Source organism: Seriola dumerili, unplaced genomic scaffold (assembly GCF_002260705.1).
Source record: "Seriola dumerili isolate Sdu_G_001 unplaced genomic scaffold, Sdu_1.0 BDQW01003009.1, whole genome shotgun sequence".
In the NCBI taxonomy this organism is placed as follows: domain Eukaryota; kingdom Metazoa; phylum Chordata; class Actinopteri; order Carangiformes; family Carangidae; genus Seriola; species Seriola dumerili.
Genome location: NW_019177264.1, coordinates 476,654 through 500,122, shown reverse-complemented (window position 1 = coordinate 500,122; position 23,469 = coordinate 476,654). Strand labels below are relative to the sequence as shown.

General features: G+C 39.2%; 1 protein-coding gene across 3 annotated transcripts; it reads right to left on the bottom strand.

Moving 5' to 3' along the window:
• Positions 1-476: 476 nt before the first annotated feature.
• Positions 477-21,724, bottom strand: LOC111239563 (far upstream element-binding protein 3-like). Of its 3 annotated transcripts, none has more exons than XM_022769462.1 (19): positions 21,603-21,724; positions 17,388-17,499; positions 15,147-15,180; positions 14,416-14,465; positions 14,189-14,260; positions 12,976-13,033; positions 12,100-12,262; positions 10,449-10,547; positions 10,132-10,236; positions 9,942-10,044; positions 8,964-9,064; positions 8,437-8,566; positions 4,570-4,730; positions 4,212-4,285; positions 3,973-4,049; positions 3,516-3,572; positions 3,228-3,278; positions 2,965-3,092; positions 477-1,944 (listed from the first exon to the last, which is right to left on the bottom strand). In XM_022769462.1, the coding sequence occupies exons 1-19, from the start codon at positions 21,696-21,698 to the stop codon at positions 1,936-1,938; spliced, it is 1,680 nt and encodes a 559-aa protein (XP_022625183.1). In that variant the 5' UTR covers positions 21,699-21,724; the 3' UTR covers positions 477-1,935. The 3 variants fall into 3 exon arrangements, with proteins under 3 accessions (XP_022625183.1, XP_022625184.1, XP_022625185.1); XM_022769463.1 differs by having other exon boundaries at positions 15,147-15,177; XM_022769464.1 differs by lacking the exon at positions 3,516-3,572.
• Between the last annotated feature and the right edge of the window lie 1,745 nt (positions 21,725-23,469).

The following is a 23,469-nucleotide window of genomic DNA, read 5'->3' as shown; positions in this document are numbered from 1 at the left end:
CCAAATTTAATCTAAAAAACAGAAACAAAACATCCGAGTACATGCAGTGAGCGCTCTCTAAAGACACAGAAACAATTCCTATTTGCTGTTACACTTGCAGCTGTGTGGTGATGTGATGGTGCAGTGCATTACAACAGTTAAAACTACATTAAAGTGGAGCAGTGGAGAAGTATTGCAGTTAACATTAAGTAACGATAGTATAACTCAACCACAAGAGAGGCTTGCGGAAAATTTATTTGAATTTGAGACCTGGCAATAGACTAGAAAATATATATTTTCTGCTTATAAAACATGAAGACATACAGTTGGCCTATATATCCTCTATGTATCATTTGTTAGTATACACAATAGAGCTTCAGAAAGTTTCCAACGTGAAACTCAGAAAATTGAACACTTGATATCAGAATACAACAGAGGACATTCAAATGTTTATAATATTCATCAAACAGAAAATCAGCTTAACAGTACACAATAAAGGTAGTCTGGATGTTTTTTAATACATGGTTAACTGTACACATAAAGGAAAAAAAAAAACAAACACCATAATTAGACATTTTGAAATTATATCCCTTTTCATTAAGAAATGACGTTAATACCAGAATCATTTTTCCATAGTGATGCATCATTTATATCATTTATATTAGATCACACAAAGAAATAAAAAATTAATTAAAAAGTTATTAGCATTGGACTGAGTCCAACGCCCCACTGAGTCCACAGCGAGGGCTCAGTGTGGCGTTAGTGAACTGGGAGGTACCAAATAAGAGTTTTTGATCATAATACTTAACATAAAAATACTACATTAATTATTACACAGGTAGAAGTACAGAGGCTTAGCAGTCTTGAATAGTTCAGGTACACAACATACACAAAAAAATCTACCACTTCTTATTTTTCTTCATAACAAGATGCAACATCAAATTTCAAATCACACATTCACAATCTTTGAACATTTTCAGTATGAAAACAGAACAGAAAAAGAGGGACAATTTTCCTGCAACACTAATCACAGGAAAAAAATAATTTTTTTTATATAAGTATATATATATATGAAACATATATATTTAAATTAACAGTCAAATATATGAGCATATATACATAGTTTTACAAGGTAGCAAAGGCAAAAAAGCTATTTGCAACATCCCCCTAAGTCCTATCAGATCAATGTAATAAATTATCCATGACATTTCCATTTGAAAAAAGAAAAAAAAACATCTTAAAACTACAAGTTAAAAGTCTGTCAAAATATAAGAGAACCCATCTTTGTTTCAAAAGTGAAATAAGATATTGCACCTTTTTTTTTTTTTTTTTTTTTTTTTAAACCAGAGTACAAATAAAATGACAATGAAAAACAGCATACAATGCACAACAGGAATTAAATTAGAACTATTGCCACTGGCTGACATTAATCCTTTTTTTTTTTAAACCTTGTAACAAAAATACATTTGCTGTAACAAAACATCACAGTTTCATTTCACTCAATTATGTAAAAGGAAAACATTTTAACACACTCTTTAAACATCTTATGACATACGACAAAACGGTATTCAAGACTGCTAAGCACATAATCATGGTTTCATTTCAACATAACTAGAAAAAATAGATCATATTGCCTTTTGAAATGTTACAACTCTTGGGTTCATTTTGGCGGTACAATCAAAGACAGGAAAATATAGAAAAACGAAACAGCTCTCTCAAGTCCAAAAAGGGATCCCAGATACTGTCTATCCAAAATAACAGTGTACATAAGCATTTAGTAACAAATAAATGTTCCTGATTTTAGAAATATTACTTTATCATATAAGTCATTCTACAGCTAGTGTTTCTCACTAAGAAAAAAAGTCTTCAAGGCGTTGCAAATCTTGAACCCCATCTGTTAAAAAAGGGTTGTTTTCATCCTCTCAGTGATTCAAGTCTTTAACCTGGGCGTCGTCTCTAATGATCCTGGAGAATAAAATCAATTTGTTGATCATTGCTCTCAATATTAACCATATTGCAGCTGATTCCAGTGGAGACTTATAGTAAAAAACTCTAACATTTGTTTGGAGTTTAAAGGAAAAGTTGTATTGTATTCAAGATTTTTCTTGTTGTCATAGACCTCCACTGTTTTCCAAAAGATATGCAAAACACCCATCTTGCACTGGGTGCAATGTTTCGTCATTGCAATGAACTGTAGATTGGTAACTATTTACAGCAGCAGGAAGGTGTGTGTGGGAGTGACAAAACAGAGCACCTAAAAAATGTTCCAAACAAATACTCAAGTGCAAATAACTATTTTTTCAATAGAATGGTTGTTTGTTAGTCCACAACCAACAGTTATTCAATTTACCATCATTTAAGACAAAGGAAAACTCCTCATATGACCATTTGGCCATTTTTGTTTAAAAATGTGATTACACGATTATCAAAATGATTCCAGATTAATTTTCTGTTGATTAATCGACTAATCGTTTCTGCTCTCTTCTGTTTTAAGTAACATTTGCTAATAACGATAGTTCCTAGCAGTTTTAGGAAATGAATGAGCCTTAAAATTTTATAATGCGTTTGTGACCTATTTATACATATTTACACTCAGTTTCCAGTTTATTAGGTTAATCTAGCTAAAACTAATGCAATCTAATACAACAGCCCTGCATTAAATCCTCTCCAATTATTAAGGTTACAATGCTGAGTTTTTTTATGTTGGATTTTATCCATCCTAATATCAATGAAGGTTGAAATTAACACCTGTCTATATATGCAGTACAATTCAACAGCACCACAAATTACATCCTCTAAAATAACCGTACAGTTGAATCTACACCTTTTTAAAATGGTTTTAACAAAACACAGGAGCATTTATAGCAGGACTGATGGACCAACACATTGTTTGTTTTGGTCTTTTCATGTTTGTTTATCCTTTTAACATCTGTACTGTGAAGCTGTGAGAGACATGTTGAGACAGTGCTCAGAGTTGGTTCTCACCTGAAGGCCCGGGGCTTGTGTCTGCTGTGCGCCCTGGTTGAAGTAGGCCATCGGCTGTCTGTAGAAGTCAACCCAGGCGTTGTAGTCAGGATTAGAGGTCTGCTGAGATCCAGGACCGGCTGTCTGGCCTGAAGGGCATGAAAAAGCACCAGTGAGGAATAATCAAGAATATTAAGTCACATTTGCAGCTTTGAAGTGTGATGGCAGAGCTCACACTTGCCCTTTAGTTTTTGTTATGCTTGTAAAATAAAACAAGGACTCACCCCAAGCTTTGTTGTATTCAGGAGCGGTGCTCTGGGCTTGGTTTTGCTGACCTGTAAACAAGCATTAGAAATGTTTGAAACATTTAATACTGCAGCTTCTATAAGAAGACATCTGTTGTAAATGCTTGCATTCTTTCATTCACGCATTTCATCAGGCTAGTCTGAACAAAGTTTAAGTGCACATAAGCAAAGGAGAATTCAATTGAAACTTAACAGGAGAGTAAAACAAAGTGGGCCTTGAGCTGGCTGTTCAAACAAAATATTCTTTTCTCTCTGAGTGACACTTGCCTAGCTTTTTATAATACTGCTCCCAGTCCATCTGGCCCGTCTGGGATCCATTGTGACCTGAAACCAGACACAGATAACACCACCAGAGTTACTGAGAGTGAGCTTAGCTTTCCCCCCTTTTTCACCTTCTGCTCATGTCTGCAATTATGCTTCCTAATGATTTCCATCGACAGCAAATTTTAAAGAGGGAACGCAACACTCCTCCCAGCCTGCACAAGACTTTGATAAAAGTCTCTGATAAAACTCATCTGGCTTCGCTCTGAGTGACATTTAGGGGTAATGAAACAATTTAAGAGATGAAAACTGTTTATGTACTGTTTGTTCCCTCATTGAGTCAGGCATTGACTACAATTCTCCAGCTGCGGAAAGATCAGATTTTCTTGATTTGTTGTGTTTTTATACTGAGATTTTGTCTGGAAAATACAGACCTAGTTTAATTCTTAGTGCTTTGACTTACTGTGGTCCTGTTGGCCTTGAGGCTGCCATATTTGAAAGGTTGTACCCCATCCTCCAGTCATGAATGTCTGAGGCCCACTTCAGGAAAAATAAACAGATAATTCAAAGTGAGAAAAGAAACAACTTCACAACCAATTTCCCACTGAAGACACTGTCAACACTATGAGCACAGGTTCAACCAGTAGTCCTAAAGCTAATGTATCAAAATGTGACATGGTGAGGAGAGAAACTGATCCTTACTGTTGAGGAGGAGTGGTTGGTCCTTGGTTGTAGGGATTCATACCGAAGTTGCTGTTGCTCCCCATTCCTGGGCCCTGGAGCAGAGAAAGGGAAGAGGAGGCGAGTGAGAGACCACACTTGTGTTTAAAGGGAGCCAACAGGCAAGGTCAGAGGGCAGGGCTGGCTGCTGATGCACTCCATTAAGTCCATTTGATGGATTCTTCATGTTTAACCTCTGGTGACATCCTGCTGGCCACCAGGACCACAGCAGCCTAGCTCACCCCAGCAGCTCCCCGCATTGACATGTGTGCTCATGAATATCAGGCTAGACAATAGTGTTCTGGGGGAGTACCAGGGGGGCCGGAGCCAGACCACCTACCCCAATTCTCTCATCGATCAGCTGGCGGGCCTTTTCCAACTGCTGAGGGGTGCCTCGGATGGAGAAGATGCGCACGTTGGGGTCGGTGTTGGGCGGCGGGTTTCTCTGTAGCTCCACGTGGGCACGAGACTGCTCTTTGATGTTCTTGATGGTTTCTCCACCTATAAAAGCATCAAGTAATGATGAGTTTTCAACATTTTTCTATGTGGCTGACATAAGACTTCTTCAACAGAATTGTGACAAAGTCCTCAAAGTGGCTGTAATTGATATTTTTCAAAACAATCTATCAAATGACAAAGACAAAACAATGTGAGAAGGGTTGCTCATAGTGATGAACCTGCAGGGAATTATCAGCTGCTCCTCTCAGTTTCACAGAGCTTTATAGTGAGTTTCGGCTCACTGTTTAGCCGCCTGGCACACAGCTTTAACATTTTGATTCAACTGTTTTTAGCCCTCTGGACATCACTTGCTCAGCACCGAACAAAAGACAGACACAGTTAGCAACTAGCTGGATTATTTCCCTTGGGACTTGGTAGAGACCAATACCAGCTATAAGAATATTTGACATAACTTAGTGTGGTGTTCACATCTGAACCCCCCTTTGCCTCACAGCTTGGTGACGTATGAAATAAGTATGTGTCCTGGGGACAAAATGTCATAATATGCCATACCCATAAATGTCATAATGGGTATAGCATTATGTTGCCAAAGCAGAGTGTTTATAAACCCTAACACGACTAAGTCTGTACCCATACAACCGTCTGGATGACATGAACAAATCTTTTCCCATCTCTACCATCTATCCTATATGACATGAACGCAGCATTAGGCCAGACTTCTCTACACCAGAATCCCACTGACTCACTTGACTAAACTGATGTGATAGTTCTACCTTATGAAGACTCTGGCATGTGTCCCACCACTTATCTACCATTCTGTGGTAACATCCATGCAAATCGGTAAACAAAAGGAGACATCTCCTGCACACACCCCCCCCCCCCCCCCCCGCATCAGATGCCAGCTTCCCGACGTGTGGGGAGAGCAATTACACCAGCAGGGAGAAATGAAACAGAGCTGGCAGGAGAAAAGGGCCAAAATTGAAGCGTATCCTCCTTCTGGGATATCATTTGTCTCTTTTACCCTTTTCATTCTTGACTCTGTGTTGTCCTCCGTGATGAGAGGAGGGAGTGAACGGGGGGCATACAGCCGCCCCCCCCCTCCACAATGCCCATCTAAACGAAAAAGGCTGAGGGTGCTTCCCGGGGGGACACCAGGGCTGTCCCAACATCAATTACACATTTGTTCACTTGTGGCTGACACTCGGATGACCCTGGCTGACCTCCGAATGAAAACGCTCATCAAAAACCTCTCCTCCTCCCGTAGCCTATTCCTTGCTGCCAACAGACTGCACATGGGCCATTAACCCATTGTCAACCAAATGAAACTTCTGCCTTAATGAAGCCATTATGAGCTCTTCTAGTCAGACAGCAGAGAGCAATGAAGACCCTGACTATTCATTTCATGGACTGGGCTGTAGTGAGGACAGATAATACGGGCCTTATTAATGAGACTGGTTTAGTGAGCTGGAGAAAAGGAGGGGATACAAAAGTGCAACTGGTGACGGCATTCAGGGCAAAGCCAAGGGACTGGTTAGCTGCTGGTGGTGGGGAAACACTGAGACCTCAAGGGAAAAATAACACTGCCAGAATGTGTGACATGGAAATTACAAATGTAACAGCCGCATGAAACTAGGGCTGGGTGATAAGGTTGAAATATATGATATTTATTTAATATTCATTCATATCACTGCCCCTCTAGGAAGAGCCTTGAGTGGATTTTAGTTGTTTTGTATATTTTTCACTCCGTTGTGTTATGTATTGTTGTATTATATTATGTGCCCCAGATCTGAAATATTTAAGACAATCGACAGAAAATTAATCAGCTCAATGTTGATTATCAATTAATGATTTAAATTGCTTTTCTTCACTTCTAAGACAGAAAACTGACTATCTTTTGGTTTGGCCTGACAAAATCGTTCTAAGACATCACCACGGGCTCTAGGAAGTTGCGATGGGTATTTATCACATGTTCCTGATACTTCATGTACCAAACAGTTAATTGAATAATTGAGAGCCTAATCAGCAAACTAATAAATAATGAAAATAATTGTAATTGTTAGTTTTGGTCCTATTTTTCTCTTGTGTATTTGTTCTATCTTGTATTCTGTTGTACTGGGTTTATGATATGTAAACAAGCTCACAGTGTACTGTCCCACACTGTGTAAACTTACAAAATATATCTGGCAAGAAAATGTAAACAAAAGTCACATAAAATAATCAAAATGATGCTCAGAACTCATCGTAACCACTTCACTTACTAATTTTGGTAATGTTTTAACTCACTATTTAATTGGAAACAATATTGTAAAACAATTATGATATAATGGAAAAATTTCACTTACAAATGATAAAAGATGTCAATTTATGTTTTTGTTTCTGTTTAAGATTAAAGGCCATTTACTTCTCATGTTTGGGGGATAGTGACAAAGCATCTGCATTTATTTTAGGAATACTTACACATCAAACTAAACTGGAGATTTCAACCTAAACAACTTTCAGTTTTAAAAAACTGAGAAAACTCCACCTGCTGAGGAAGACAGATACAACTGAAAGTTCTGGAAAACCTAGTAACTGAACCTTGAGTATAGATTATTTTGGATTAAATCTCATGAGTTAAATTGTACGAAGCTTGTTACGGCTCTTGCACCAAGTTTGAGCCGGTAAAGTCTGAGCAGGTTGGTGGGTGGCTTGATTCATCACAAGCAGTGTGTGTGTAGGAGGTCAAAACAGAGGGGCAATGGGCTGCATATGGCATCGTAAAGATATTAATCACCGCACCCTTTAAGGGACGGCTGACAGCACCCAGACCCACCGCCATCTCCACCATATTGGCCCACTTCATATGCTAATGCATAGAGAGGGGGACGCAACGCCCAGGTTTATTTGTTTCCCTCGGCCCACTACATGCACAAAAGCCACTTGACATTTCTATTGCCATGTTTTTATCTTAGGTAAAGAGGCCCCCCCCTGACCCCACCCACCACTGCACATACACACACACCACAAGGCGACACACACACACACATATACACACACACACACACACACACACACACACACACACACACACACACACACACACACACACACCTCCTTCCAATGCAATGGTCAATGACTTTTAAATAGCTGGCAATAGAGTGGGCATGAATAGCCAATAAGCTAATTCCTTCTATTCATTCCCTCGCTGCACTCTATTGGGCTGAAAGACCCTCATTAGATGCCAGGCAGCCTTCCACATGATTGAGGGCTGTTATTATGCACCTTTAACAATTAATGTCACATTACACGCATTATCCCCGTCATTAAGCCCTTAGTGAAGCCAATGAATGCCACTTGTGCTGTATACATGAGCCCTGGAGGGAGAATAGGAGGGTGGTCACTCAGCCCCCCCCTCTTCTCATCAGTTTCACGCAGTGGCAGGACACCAAACGGCGTTCAGTTATTAAAGGAAATCGGCATCTGGCGAGTTGGATATACTCTTATTAAGACTGTCTGTGTCGGTGAACTGTGCATTATTTTTCTATGACAGCAAGTTGAGTCACAATGTAGCACACGTGGGAAAAGAAGGCCAAACAGCGAGACACCAATTAAACAAAGCAAGCTCACATTTCATGGAAAAGTTTTATATACAAGCCACTAATAAAAAAAAAAAAATCTAAGAAGAGCTCACTGAGGAGCTACCAGTATCAACAGGTGTTTAAATCAACCAAACATGATAATAAAATGTGACAAATAACACAATCCTTACCTTTGCCAATCACTAGGCCACACTTGTCAGCAGGTACTGCGTATGTCACCTCCTGCAGTCCGCCAGGTCCTCCCATGTTACTGTCACCTCGCCCTCGACGTCCCATTACTCCCCCAAACCCATCTCGCTCCTGGAGGGAGGGAACCAGAAGAAAAAAAAACCCCAAAAGAGTCAATAATAGAAAGAGATGGAGGAATTTTGTGGTTGCCATTGACCTAACACAAACGCTCAACTGACATTTGCTAGAAAGGTCAAGGAAGAACAGTACAGCAGCATTAGCTCCCTAAATTGCTTCTTACAGAATCCCTACTGATGTTTTATCTAAGCACTCAACATATTTTTATTTTATTATAACCAGTGTAAGAAACTTTTACAGGTTGACTTTTGTCCTAAAAATGAAGAAGATAATGAGCCTCAGCAACACTTAGATAAGTAAAATATATTTGGTTTATAATCTGATAAATCTTATGTAAAAAGAAGGGTTCAGTGAAAAAAGGTGTTTTTTATTACAGATGCTGTCCACATACCTGAGCTGTTTGAACCAATTCATTGATGAGGTGGACTGCATGGTGGCAGTGGTCTGGCTGGCCCATCACCTGAGCAACTCGGTCTGGACTGACTCCATCATCTGGACAAGTACGAGAGGAAAAAAAGGTCTTTAACTGCTCTGAGATCGTAAACAAATTTACCGTCAAGTTCTATAGGTGATCAAATGTCTCATATCTGGATATTTTCACATGTCTCACATTGTTCAGGTTTGAATTTCACAGCTCAGAAGTAGTGAATCAGCAGGTGCTGAACTTGGATGATCAGACTGGAGTAAACATCACTGTCTATGAATTCTGATGATTGAGAAGCTCTGCCTGACGCTCAGTCACTCTGCATTTTTATATCAGCTGTCAGACGCTCGGACTCCCACCAGGACAAACCAGGTCAAAGTCTCCTACTGCACTGAAGCTTTAGTGTTGTCTGTCACTTCTTAGTTGCTCTGGATAAAAGCGTCTGCCAAATTAGTAAATGTAAATGTAAGAGAGAAAGTTTTTGTCAAAAGTATTTGTTTTCCTAATGACACATACTGTTTTCCAACATAAACAGGAGGATTTCATGGAGTACTGTCTACTTCAGTAACTTCAGGACTGAAATGTATCATACAGACTTAAAATGTTTATTATGGGTAAAGCTGGATTTATACTTGACACAATGGGTTCTGCTGTAGATACCTACAGTGTAGATTTTGATTCATAGATCTGCGTCTTATTTTGCCCATGATAGTACCACCACAACACTAGATGGATTTATCGTGTTTGATCAGGCTGTTTTGTGCTTTAATTATATTTCCAACATAAACCGTTTGGATTCTTTCATTCATTTTGGATACGCCCGACAGGCGGTTATGCACATACTGGTAGAACTGGATTTACAACAAGGTAACTTCTATTCCGCCTTCTGAATCTACAACTACTGATTCAGTTATATTTTTGAGGAAGTGCCTGTCATCTTCTTACCCTGTTTAAACTGGATCCTGACTCCGGCATCATTCTGAATCTTCTTGATCATCTCTCCGTTCCTGCCAATGATGATACCGACAGCAAATCTGGGCACAACCACCTGGAAAATGAGGACAGAAAGAAGGGTTCAGACAAATAATGATAAATAAATGTCCAGTATTTGAAAAGCTGAGAGGCAGGCTCTTACATCAAGACTGCTTCCCCCCATTTTGGATCCAAAGTCTGCTCTGCCAGCCCTGAAGTCTCCTTGGTCCTTGTCCCGGATGAGCTTCACCACAAGTTCACGGGCTTGCTAAAGAGAGGATCGAGAGACACAACAATTTAATTTAAAATTTTAATCATAGAATGCTGGATGTGAAGCAAAGCAAAAGTCCAGCCAAGCGCCTCTCAATAAAAACAAAGAGGTTTTCAAATGTTTGAGGCGAAGACTGAAGGCATAAAATGTGTAAAATTGAGTGTAAACAGGAAAGATAGTGGCACACACTGAGTTCCTCTGAGACCGACCTGCACTTTGTGGGGATCCCCAGTGATTCTCAGGGGCTTGTCTGCTCCAGTGGGCATCGGGTCATCCTGAATCATTATCATCTGCACTCCTGTTCTCTCCTGCAGGGGTACAATCAGACAGAAGCAGAAACAAGAGTTACCTGGGGCCCAAAACACTATTCACACCAAATGGTGGAAATCCTGCCAGGTCTCAAAGAACAGGTTTTATTTTGATATACGCCAGAGGGTGAATTCTCATGGAGGATTTGAAAAGATATTTTCACATCAGTTTAAGACCATATCAGAGCATTCCAAATATACACTATAACCCGTCTTTGCAAAGAACAATTTCTGCTAGTTAAGTTAGAAAAGAAATACTCATAATCCAAACCATCCATATGAGATTTTATGTGAAAAAATGTCCATGTGTGCATCTACAAAGAAGTGTAATTGAGGTCTAAGGCTACAGATACTCAATGTTACTGTTATTGTCAACAAGTTCCATTAAAAAGACCAAAACAACCGATCAGCCCCAGGCCCTTTGATTCACACTGACTAAGGAAACTGTTTCCAGCCATAGATGTGGTGCGTTTGTGGGTATTTACAGTACAGGTTGGTGTATATGTGGGATCGACTAAAAATAGGCCGCAGTGTCCATGTTCATTGCAGTGAAGATCATGTCACCCAGGGCAATGCTGTGGCTCAATGATGGGTTTTTAATAGCTGCAATAATAACAATGGAGCTCCATGGCACAGAGGAATAAGCAATATCAGGCTTTGGCTACACAGACCTTATCTTTAAGTCAGATCAACCGATTGTTGTTTTTGGTCTTTTCGTGGTATTTGTTGACATTAAAAAATACAGTCTTAGCACACTTTTCCTTTTAAACCTCCCTATTCATGTGATTAACCCTAACGCACTCAATAGGTTTACCTTCTTACTCACCATCACTGTACAGACTGTGGACAATACTACTAAACAAAAAATGAGTCAGTCAAGAAAAATTAGTGGCGGACAGCAAATCTAACTGAAGATCAGTACCGCCTTATCTGAAGGTGAAGTCTCCCAGTACATGAGAGTTACACAGAAAAATAAAGAGCCAGGGACCATTGTTGCAAGTTGTCTCCCTCTTTCTTTCAGTGTTTCCTACTTCTAGCTCTACAGTCAACTATCTAATCAAGAAAATATATCCCCAAGCAGTGTCCACAGTCCTGAAAACTTAAGTCCTGGTCCAACTTTGACCTTGTATTCTCACATGCATTCAAACTGTTTTGTTTGTCATTACACAAGTTATCTAATAAAATTTAACTTCTTAATCGTAGTGGTTAATTTTCAATACGACTATTATAAATCATATGTGGCATAAAAATAGGTAAGCCACATATCATGGCAAACTAAACTGGTTTTGTGCATGTTACTACAAGTTGAACAAAGTGACTGTAGTGCAGAGGACAGTCACAGTATAATGAACACTCAGGACTGTTGCTTGACTTTCCATTTACTTTTCACTGCCTAATATGTGGTTTAAGTAAGTGGGTTCAACTAGACTTGATTAAACCTGTTACTCAGCAGTCACTAGTTAGAAGAGTCTCCCCAATCTCTACAACGACTGTGAACAATGAATTCAACTTTATCTAATTGCTAAATGTTCAGAATGACCTTATACCACACCTGCAGCTGTTTGATGGTTTCTCCTCCTTTGCCGATGACCAGGCCAACTTTGTTGGCGGGGATGAGGATCTGTTGGATGGAACTGTTGCCGTCCATGTCACTGTGGAAGCCAGGACCATACCGACACTGCTCCACAATTTCACTCAGCAGCCTCTTGGCCTGCCTGTTGTGGGTGGAGTGAGGACCAAGAAGCACATTTGTCACCAGAGATACAGATTTTGCACAAAAACTGTTCTGCGTCACATTTTTCTCTGTCAAACGTTGAAAGAGGTGTTCAGGTGATTGAGAGGAGACGTGAAAAGAGATTTGAGTTCGTGCCCTCTTTGTCACAACAATAGGGCACACTTTCCTCATGCTCTGTGCAGTTTCAGTAAATCTGTCAAAGTTGAGAGTTGAAAGACAAGTCTGTCAGCCACTGTTAATGCCAGACACAGACTGGTCTGTTACAATTGTCTTCACCAACTCTTTCACACCAGAGAGACTGCATAAATCAAAAGTATCAGAGGTGTGTTTTAGATGTGGTGCAGAGGAGGGCTCCCTTACAGGATTTACCTTTGCATTAGATCCAGAACTTTCTTTATTATTAGGGGATTTTACAACTTTTACAACCCAAAAAAGCTTTATAGAAATAGCATTACGTATCACTTAGGAAATGCAAATACAACATATTTCTGAGGAATTGTCAGCCTTCTTTAAACTATATGGACACACTGCCAACACTGGTTTCAGATGTGATCTAAAAATATCATTACTATTGATTAGTCACAAGTAACTCAAAATTATTTACAGAGAGGGTATTTGGAGCTGTGTTTGTATGTCTTTGTATATGTGTATATTTTGTTAAAAAGAAATTATTCAAAAAAGGCTGAGACTTACTCAATGTTCTCTGGGCTGCCAGTCAGTGTGCAGGGTCTGTCCAACATGCCTCCGCTGTCTGTGACAAAATAATAAAATTAGAGAAACTGCACAATCTCGCATACTAAAGAATGAGTAGTTAACTGTATGGTTAGGTTAATTTTATTCAGAGTCCAAAAATCACAAATTTGTCTCAAAAGACTTCACAGTCTGTACACCATATGGCACCCTCTGTTCTTATACCCCACGTTTGGATAAGGTAAAACTCTCCAAGAGAAACCTCAAGAAAAAACAAAAAAAAAACAACCTCATGGAAGAAACCTCATGAAGAGCGACAGAGGCACCATCTTTCTTCCAGGAAGAGTGACATGCAATATAGAAGTCATGTGTACAGAATATACCAAAATAGAAACACATTGCAAACATATGAAGGCTGCGGGTCTGGAGGAACGCCAAGCAGCTTCCAGCCGTTTAATATACAAAAGGCTTTCACTCACAAACTTGATATTTGTATGTTGTCTTGGCTGTTGCTACTAAAAGAAAAATGTCTGTTTTAAGTGAAAAAACAATGGTACAAATCACGAACTTAAAGAAAACTGCCACTTTGAAAATTAGCACTAATACTTTCACATGTGGTTTTAAATATACCATCTCTCTGTCATAGTTTAAACAGAAAGACTGATTTTGCAAAAGAAAAAAAGTAGTAGGACTCCTGTATTACACTGCATTTATTTGTGTGTGCAGTGTCACTTGTTCCTGTGTCAAGCCCCACATACAGACATTTGATTCTGACAGACATTTGTTCTGTCAAACAGCATATTATTTAACCATTTTTCCCTACTCTGATAATATGATTAAATATTTGGAATGTACCTACAAGTTAATGATGACCTGGACTTTTCTGAAGGCTCCAGCCAAAAGGCGACAAGTTTAGATTTTTAATAAATTGACAAAAATCTAAAAATGTTGTTTTCACTTTGCACTCAGTGCAGACTGATGGGCAAAATGGAAATTATCCATTTACAATTAAATCTACAACACAATCAAGTTTGCAAAAAGTGAAGGGGTCTGAATACTTTCTGAAACCACTATGTGTAGCTTAGGAACCTAATTAGTGAGATACATATATGAAGGTATGAAGCTTCACTGTGTTTCCAGTTTATGGCTCAAGCCTGTAGTTGCTTCCAGCAGCAGAAAGAGGTAGGCTTTGATAATGTGTTTAGTTACAACTTACCAGAAGCAATCTGGATCTTACAACCTGATTCCAGTTGAATTCTTGAGATCTGCTCTCCTCCTTTTCCAATGACTATGAGGAGAGGGGAGAGAAAAGACCAGTGTTAAGCCTTTTTGAATTTAGACCGAGGCCCCAAGCAGTGACCCAAAAACTGAGTAGAATGTCAATACTGGTGATTACATGTCAAACATCAGTACTGGCTATAAATGAACCCAAGGGCTACTTACTGAAGCCCACCATCTTATCAGGCACTTTGAAGTCTTCTGTCGCAAAAGCCCTGTGAGAGATTAGGACATGATTAATAACTCTGACCAAAGATAATAAAATCAAGACCCATCTAACACTAGACTTTTCTCTGAAGCATATAAACAAATGGAGCTGAGACTATTAAGGCTGCAACTTATGATTATTTTCATTATCAATCAATCTGTAGATTCATTTCTCAATTGTTTTGTGTGTAACATGTCAGAGATATTTGGGTCATTACCACAAAAGACTAAGAAAAGCAGCAAATATTTACATCCGAGGAGCTGGAACCAGTTGGGTCTTGCCATTCTTTCTTAAACGTTTAAAACGATTATCTAAATTGTTGGTGATTAATTTTCTATTAATCAACGAATCGACTGATTGCATCTGCTCTGGAAACAATTGTTCTAAAATGACAAACAATGACTCTTAACAAAATTGTTTCCAAATAAATATGTCTGTCAAACAAGCAAAAATATCAAACATCTACAGGATCCAGCTTCTAAAATGTCAACATTTGTCGCCTGTTTATCTGTGGTTTTGCAATGTGTCTTTGAAGGTAAGATACAGCAACCTATGATGTTGACAAGATGTATTATTAGGGAAAATAAAGAATACGTGATCTCAATACTACCTAACTGAGGCAGATTAAATACGATGAATTCATCAAAAGTGTATTACAATAAACACAAACTGAGTTTGCTCTGCTCACCTTTGATGTACCATTGCACCGAGGTGGTTTCCTACTGAGAGAAAGGAGAAGAAAGCAAACCAATTAACATATGAGAAATAAAGTCAGATCATGGCTAAAGATAATATTTTAAACATCTGCTAAAGTGATAGCCAATGAAGCAGAAAAATGAGAAGGAATGAGTCGGTCCTGGAGGGGACAGGAGCAGATGGATATGGTCCTGCCAATCCTTCGTGTTCGTGTCTGACCCCACAGCAGGGGGCTTTCACCAGCATGGAAATCGGGCCTGCGAGTGTATGAGTGAGTGTTTCAATCAGAGCCGCTCAGAAAGAGAGAAAGGCAGCAGCTGGGTCAGTGGCTGCTGGTCCTGAATTGAATTTTGACAGGTAGCACCAAGCAAGGGTCCTGCAGGGTCACTGGAGGATGTGCTGCCATGGACGTGAACACCTGAGTTGATATCTAGCAGGTTCAATCAATTTTATGGTCGTTTGCACTGATTTCACTTCTTCTGGAAATGCACTGGGGTTAACGCTTGAGGATGGAACAGCTATGAATACAAAATAGGAGGTGTACTGAATTCATACAAGGACAAGACTCTGAGATAAAAGTGTGAACACCCTGAGTGCATTTGTATACTTGTACATTTGATAATTAAATTCTGAGCTCCATGAGAGCTACCTGCAGTGCTTCACAGACACCCTTTCTATAATTTCCCTTATGCTTGGGGACAACCTTGACTGAGAAAAACCGAGGACAAATGGTTGCAAACAATAACAGCACGTCAAACAAACCTAAACCAGAATTGCATACGATTTATCTATCCATGCATTCAGGACTGAAACATCATACAAACAGCTATGACAAGATAAGAGGAGGACGGGATAAATGACTAGTGTTCCCACTTCATGGATATGAAATGGATCAAATCTTTGTTTTGTGTGCAAGGCACAATGAGATAGGATGACATTTTCTTACTACACTGCAGTGTCAGATACTTAATACTCCACACAACCATGAAAATAGAAAACCACAGCTCTTATTTCACAGATCACAGTGTTTCCCCTACACAGCTCCACCTGTGGTGCACTGAGGCCATTTTCACAAAGTACACAAAATCATAAATCAAATTTCTAATCAATTCAAAAATTGACACACAAGTGAAGAAATTGAGCTGCTGTCACCAATGTAAGTGAAGAAGAGTTTGACAGGGATGAAAGGTAAAGTTTCATAGTTTTTTTCTGGTCTATTACACCCATAAAGCATTGTTACGCTCAATTCAAACTGGGTCAGTGTTTCAAGAATGATAAAAACACATTCAGCTTCACACATCTCTGCAGTCTCAAACTTGTACAGAGAGCTGATAAGACAAAATTATTTCATGTTACATGCAGACCATAAATATAATGATTCTGCAATTTGATTCGATAGCAGTCTTACTTCTAAACCTCATGTGGAACAACTGGCACAAAATCTGAAGATAAAAATGGATTTCACATTTTGAAATATTTTGGAAAGGCAAGATCAATAAATTACATTTCTGTTTTATGTTGCTTGACTTTGTAAAGTCTTTTCAAATCTGGGGTTTCATAAATGAACGACAACACTACAGCTATCAAACAAATGTACGGTCTGTCATATCCACTGAGACAGAAGGATCAATCTTTGTTCAAACATCTTTTGGGCATGAGCACATTTTTTTCCTGCTGCTAATATGTCCAGTTTTTTCAGCAATTCAAACAGGTTCACTGTCTGTTTCCTTGGTTAGAATAACAAAAGATCAATCAGAGCTTTGGAGGCAATACGTCATCTTCCTGTGACAGAGCCAGAAAACTAGCGACAAGTGAGAGAATGAGATCTGCAGGTTGTTGTGTGCTGATTTACAGAAATAACTTTTCAACAGGCACAGTTCTTCGATTGACATGGAAAACTTTGGAAAGTTAACAGCTCCAGGCAACCACTGCTGCGGCTTCTGTGTTGACTGAAAACGACTTTGGCTAATATGTCACTTGCTACTGATTGGTTAGAGCAAAAAAAAAAAAAAAACACTTCCAAAGGGAAATGGCAACATGTCAAATAAGTCAACTTTTTAGGGTGGATGGAGCCAAATCCCAAAAGCTACAGAAACACACACAGTTTAAACGTGCAGAAGTTGACAGAGCATCTTACGTGGAGGAACATGTTTTTATGAAGGTATCCAGATACATAATATGCAGGATAAACGCTAAAACATCAGGGATTTCTGTGTCTCTAATGAAGGCTTACCTCCATTGTCTAGTGAACGTTTTTGGCCTCCAAAGCCGTAGAGGGAGGGGTCAATGACAGCAGAGGAATTGTTCATGTTGGGCATCTGGTCTCCTCCCATCTTGGCTGCCATCTGGGGACACATCACAGTGGGTGTGCGATGGAATAAAGGTAAAAAAGTGGATAAGTGACGATATTCTTTGAACATACATTTCCTTTCCAAAACATCATCAAGGACAAGCCTTCAAGATAAGTGTGACACTTTCCCTTTTCTTCTTGCTTTCATCATGCATCAAATTTGCTGTGAAGCCTGTTGTGTGGAGTGTTATCGTTTTGACAGCAGCTGAAAACTGCACTTTGTACAATATTAGAGTAGCTTGAAGCAGTCTGCTACAGCTCATGTTGAGACTACCGACACTGGTGTTTTCCTTGAAACATCTGTCATGTGCCAGCTCTCACTGACTAAACTGGCTTTTTCATGCTTTGGCTGACAAATGACACAAATCTTCATGGCGCACAGCAATATCTCAACTGACTGAATTTTCCAGTAGATGAGTTGCCTAAAAGTTACGACAGCTGCCTAGAGCACTGACACAAAAAAAACACATTTCCAGTTCCTTATTCAAAGCCTGAAGTGCAGGCTGTTCGTACGAGCAGTAGGAAGGTACGATAATGATTTTATTCACACTGGTACCAGAGAGGTTATTTTACGAGCTGTAGTTTGTGCTAGTTTTATATTTGACTACCGTTCAGTGTATTTGCATAAAAAACGAGTAATTCACACAAGCCATGCCGAGCGATGTCATGTTCTAGGCTAAGTATTGAGTATTGTTTGAAATATTTTTGACATACTAATGCTGATACATTACCAGAGTTTCAGTACTGATACTTAAATTGATACCTTACTTTGAGCAATATAAACACAAACAGCTGTGTAAGAGCTTTGGCTACAGGAACTGCAGTCTAAAATAAGTCATATCTGAAGAAAGAATAAACAAAAATATAAATTTGATACCAGCAGTTTTTACTTCAGTACCAAAAGTATGGAGGCTCAACACCCCTTTCTAGTCATGCCATGTTAAAACACAGTACTATTAAAAGATAATCATATGCTTTTTTTTATTTTTTTATCCCCAGATCAAAATCAGTGACCAGCCCAAGGAATGATCTGTTAATTTCTGCACTACCTGACATACATTTCTCTATGTGTTTGCTGCTTACACACTACTTCAAGAAGAGGGCGCTTATTTGCATTACAGCTTAGATAAAAATCAATCTATGTCTATTTTCAAAATCATCCACTTGCCGACCTAAAGCAGATGCTCGTGTTATGCGGTGATGGACATTTAAATCTTCAGTTTCCCTGCACGAGAGTGCCAACAGCATTTTCCACTCCCCGTTAATCTACCGCCTCTCCTTCCATACAAAAGTATAGCATTTCAGAAAATTACACTAAATTGACATCTGCGCCTGACTGGAATTTTTTTCACAATATGAAAATATATTGACGGCAATTAGAGTCTTCCATCACCTTCAGGGATGATTATCTACTTCAGAGCCCACTGGTGGAAGCGAGAGGGGTGCAATGGAAATAAGGAAGCAGAAAAGGAAGCAGGTGTGGAGTGGCTGTTTCACATGGCATTACTGTAGCTACGTGTGTGTCAAGCAACATGGAAAGCATTGTGGCTGAAGTCAATACTCAAGAAATGACTGCACTTTGTGAAACCAGCATTACTCAGAGTTTTGCTTCACTAGAGACACATAGCTGAGAAGTATCCTCTCAAACACCTGCCTGTTTTATCAACCGTGTCTACAGTTGCAGGTGAGGTATATTTTGACAGTATTTCTATTAACATATTAAGTTCAGGATCCTAAGAGAAGTTGCATTGATTAAAGTCCAGCTGGAACAGTGAGGCAAATATGCAACTATTTACAAACATAGTAAGTCGCTTTCTTTGGCAGTCTGGTGGTTTTTGTGGCAAACTGTCTGGTACAAACTTGTCTACCCCCACGAAGTTCACTGAGGTCTCTGGGTAAACACCACTGTGGGACTCGACAGGCCTTCAAGGCAGACTCACTTCTTGAATGCAATCTTTGCTGAGTGAATATGTAAAACCTTTAATAGTAACTAGTCAGTCGATTTTCAAACTTTAAGTGTTAAAATATGTATTTAAATGTCTGATTCGTCTAAAAATAAATCAAATGAAATCACATGACATGTGGTCACATGAGAGCTAAAGTATTTAGTTTATATTTAGGATCTGAGACACCTTGCCCATTGGCCACGGTGGTACAACTGTTTCATCTGTAATCTACACTATTTGTGACTCTGACTTCCACTCAATGAGGTTATTATGTTTAACAAGACGTGGTGTGTTTGTTTGACTGGTTTACAGAATGTAAATGTTAATGGTTACATTTAGGGTCAAGATGGGTACATTTAGTGACAATGAGACACTGCCATTTTGAAAACAGTAGGTGTGCATAAGGAGGCAGAGTCCAATAATTAGCCAATGGCAGGCCTAATCAAGAGGTTAACATCTGCTGAGTTAATGGACCTTTACTCTGGTAATTGTTTAATTAAAAAAAAAATAGAGCATTTGACGTGTATCTGATCTTCAAGATTTAAATGTCAGTGAGAGGCAGGTCATTTTTATTGCTGCATCTGTGGGAACCAACACCACACTATGCACAGCAGTGCAGAGAAGCACTGGAACAAGGCCTCCACTTCTCATCTCTCACCACTTGCCTTGTTATCATATGCCACTTCGATGTCTTGTGATAACACGCAAAATAACAGAGTGGCTACTCTTTTTTGTAAACAGTAGCAACAGATCCTATCTGTTGTTACCGTTAAGAGGATGATATGAAATGTTCATCCTCAGGTGGACGCTGTTGGTTTTGGCCAATCCCAGATCTTGTGAACAATGTGTGAGCACAGATAAAACAGTAGACGCTTCGGGGGGGGGGCGGGGGGGGGGGGGCAGTGACATGCAGTGTCATGCACTTGCTTTCTCTGCATGTGCTCAAAATTAGACAAAATGTACCTGACCAATAAATGCTTTAGACCTCCAAATTTTTTTTTAACTTTATAAATGTGCATTAAACTCTGACTATTCTGATAGATATTGGTGCACATTTTATAATCATGCAAATCAGGATTAAAAATTTACAGATAGAGGTAGACTGTGTTTATAATCTACACTGGGGGAAGCTAAAGTAGCAGCTGTATGACTAAAGTCCAATTTGCACACTATTAAGTGCAGACAGTAGTTTACTAATCTTCTATTACAGCAAACAAACAGCGTTACTTTCTACCAATTTAATGACAGCACAACTACTGTGACCATCTCTGCTACATTCAACTATATCTGTTAAAGAGGTGAGCAGTGAAATGCTGGTTGTTTTCTGGATAGTTTTCAGGTATTTTCCAGGCAGCAATGGAAAAAAAACCTAGTGTGGCGACCAGGAGGAGTGGAGGGAGGCTTATTTGAACAGATGACGTTACATTACATGGCCTATCTGTTAGGACACACACGCTAGCAAGCTAACACCAGCTACACTAGCCTATTCGGTTTTGTTATTGTGTGCAACATCTGCTTCGTGTTTTATAGACAAGCTTCATATGAGATTAAAGAAGGGAAATGAAGGGGTTTAAACGTCAGTGCTACATGTGGTTACTGACCAAGCTCTCAGTGTGTCTCTGTAACTGGGGCAACAACCAGTTTTGTAAAGCTAACCTGAAAACCAGCAGCGTGTCAGACTGGTGGGTTGATCAGGTTTCGTGTCTAAACTAAATGCTTAGGTTTTAATCACGTTGTGGGTCAAGATTCAGGGTCTCAAACTTGTTAGTGAGTTAGCAAGCTAAGCTAAGTGCAACTTCTGACTTGACAACAGGTTGCTGTGTGTCGACTTAACTTACTAAAGTTGCACAAACTTCGACATTACAAATGGCCTTCGTGTCTTCCGTCAAATATGACTTGTGTCGTCGTTTTTGACAGTTTTGACACTGTAAATTAACGCGTCTTCTGCTCCCAGTAAACTCTAATCTGTCCGCTCAGCTATCTCGGCTACTTAACGTTAGCCTGCTAGCTCGCTGGCTGGCTGCATGAGGAGTGTTTGTAGTAGGGGGTCCGGGGTGCCCCGACCAAAGTCCTGCCCTGCTCCAACACGCTGACCCGCTGCTTGTGGTCCTGAAAGCATCACAAGCGCTGTGTTCGCTGGAGAGCGTTTTACCTGTCGGACCCGGCGTATCGTGTCTGCGAAGTCATCTTTCGTTCCGGGCTGAGCCACCGAGGCCTGTCCCTGAACCAGCTCCGCCATCATCATCATCCGCCTCGGCAGCTGAGAGCCACACTAAAAAAAAAAAAAAAAAAAAAAAAGAGCAGCACACGTGCTAAGCCAAAGCTCCGCGAGCCGCGTGATCTCGCGAGTTGATCGCAGACCACATATGTGCATTGAAGGGTGAGGTATGTTTGCGTATATATCACATTTCATACACGTGTGCAATTCAAAGCGCTTTATTTTAATAATGCATTAAAACATAAATGCAGACAAACATATTAAACCATCTAAATTCAAAGTAGAGAATTAGTAGAGAAAGAATTGAAAGGAGTCAAAGACAGTGCAAAACATAAACGTTTTTAAACTGAATTTAAAGGTGGTCAAAGTCTAATCTGCAAGCAGTAACTAAATTATGCTTCTACATATTTAGTTTGCACTCTGAGAACAGAAAACACCTTCACTATAACTTAACCCGAACCCCAACATATAAAATACGAGATAATATATATATAATATCAATAATAATCAAAAAATATTTTTGTAATCATGTCTGATTAAAATCCATTTGATTGATATATCAAATACATAAGCTACACTTACTCAACCACTCACTCACACTCAGTTGGCAGTTTATTAGGAAAACCTAGATAAAACTAATGCAGTCTAACAGTCAACAGTCCTGCAATAAATTATAGTTTCATGATGGTCATAATGTTTAGTGTTTTAGAAACGTGTTGATTCAACTGTTTGATCATTGTGGAGGCTGCAGTTTGTGGTGCTGTTCAGCTGTATTGCGTTATGTTGACAGGTGTTGCTATTACTTTTTACCCATTCTTATCAATGAGGATTGGCTAAATAACAGAAACACCTCTCTGTATAATGCAATACAATTCAATAGTACCAGAAACTACAGCCTCTAAAATGATCAAACAGTTGAATCACCAGCTTTTTAACACAGTTTCATAAAAACGGAACATTATGACCTTCATGAAGGAAAATTTATTGCAGGACTTTTGTATTAGACTAACTTAGTTTAAGCTATGTGTACATAATAAACTGCCATCTGCATATATATACATCTTTACAGTTATAATACAATACAATTCATACATATTCATTTAGAGTATTGGTTCTTTTTCAATCAGTCAATTAAAATGTGAAAATTGCCTGTAACAGTTTCCCAGAACCCAAAGTGATATCTTCAAATGTTTTGTTTTGTTCGACTAAGTTTCCATAACCCAAATATATTCAATTTAAAATGTTCTAAAACAGAGAAAAGCAGCAACTCTTCACACTGGCCTTCATACTGGAAACATAGAAATAAATCCATGAATTGTTTTTATTTATCAGCTAACTACATATAAAGTGCATTAAACACAAAAAAAAATACACAGTTTTTCATTGTTCTTGGCAGGTAGGTAGTTTCTTGGAGAACTTGAAAAGCTCTTCTGTGGATTCTTACTGTCTCAGTGTCTTTTGTCTCTTCATGTGATCCCAGACTGACTGCATGATGCTGAGATCAGGGCTCTGTGGGGGCCGCATGATCTGCTGCAGGACTCCTTGTTCTTCTTGTTCCTGAAGATAGTTCTTTATGACTCTGTATGTTTGGGCTACTTGCAGAATGAATTTGGGACTCATCACACACCTTCCTCTTGGTTCTGTGTGATGGATAAGAATCTAAACATCAAACCTTTTGCATAGTATAAGCACCTCTGTCCTCTTGTTATAATACAATTCAACTTCAAGCTGAATCAGTATCCATCTAAAACAGGTTCAACAAAAAAGATATATATATAATGTATTATAAACCTCATGAAAG

Bases quoted from the DNA above. Each gene is read 5' to 3' on its own strand.
- LOC111239563 (XM_022769462.1), bottom strand. From the start codon at position 21,698: ATGATGATGATGGCGGAGCTGGTTCAGGGACAGGCCTCGGTGGCTCAG. The intron at 17,500-21,602 runs GTAAAACGCTCT...ATGTGTCCCCAG, and splicing joins CGATACGCCGGGTCCGACAG to ATGGCAGCCAAGATGGGAGG. The intron at 4,050-4,211 runs GTAAGGATCAGT...TTTTTCCTGAAG, and splicing joins CCAACCACTCCTCCTCAACA to TGGGCCTCAGACATTCATGA.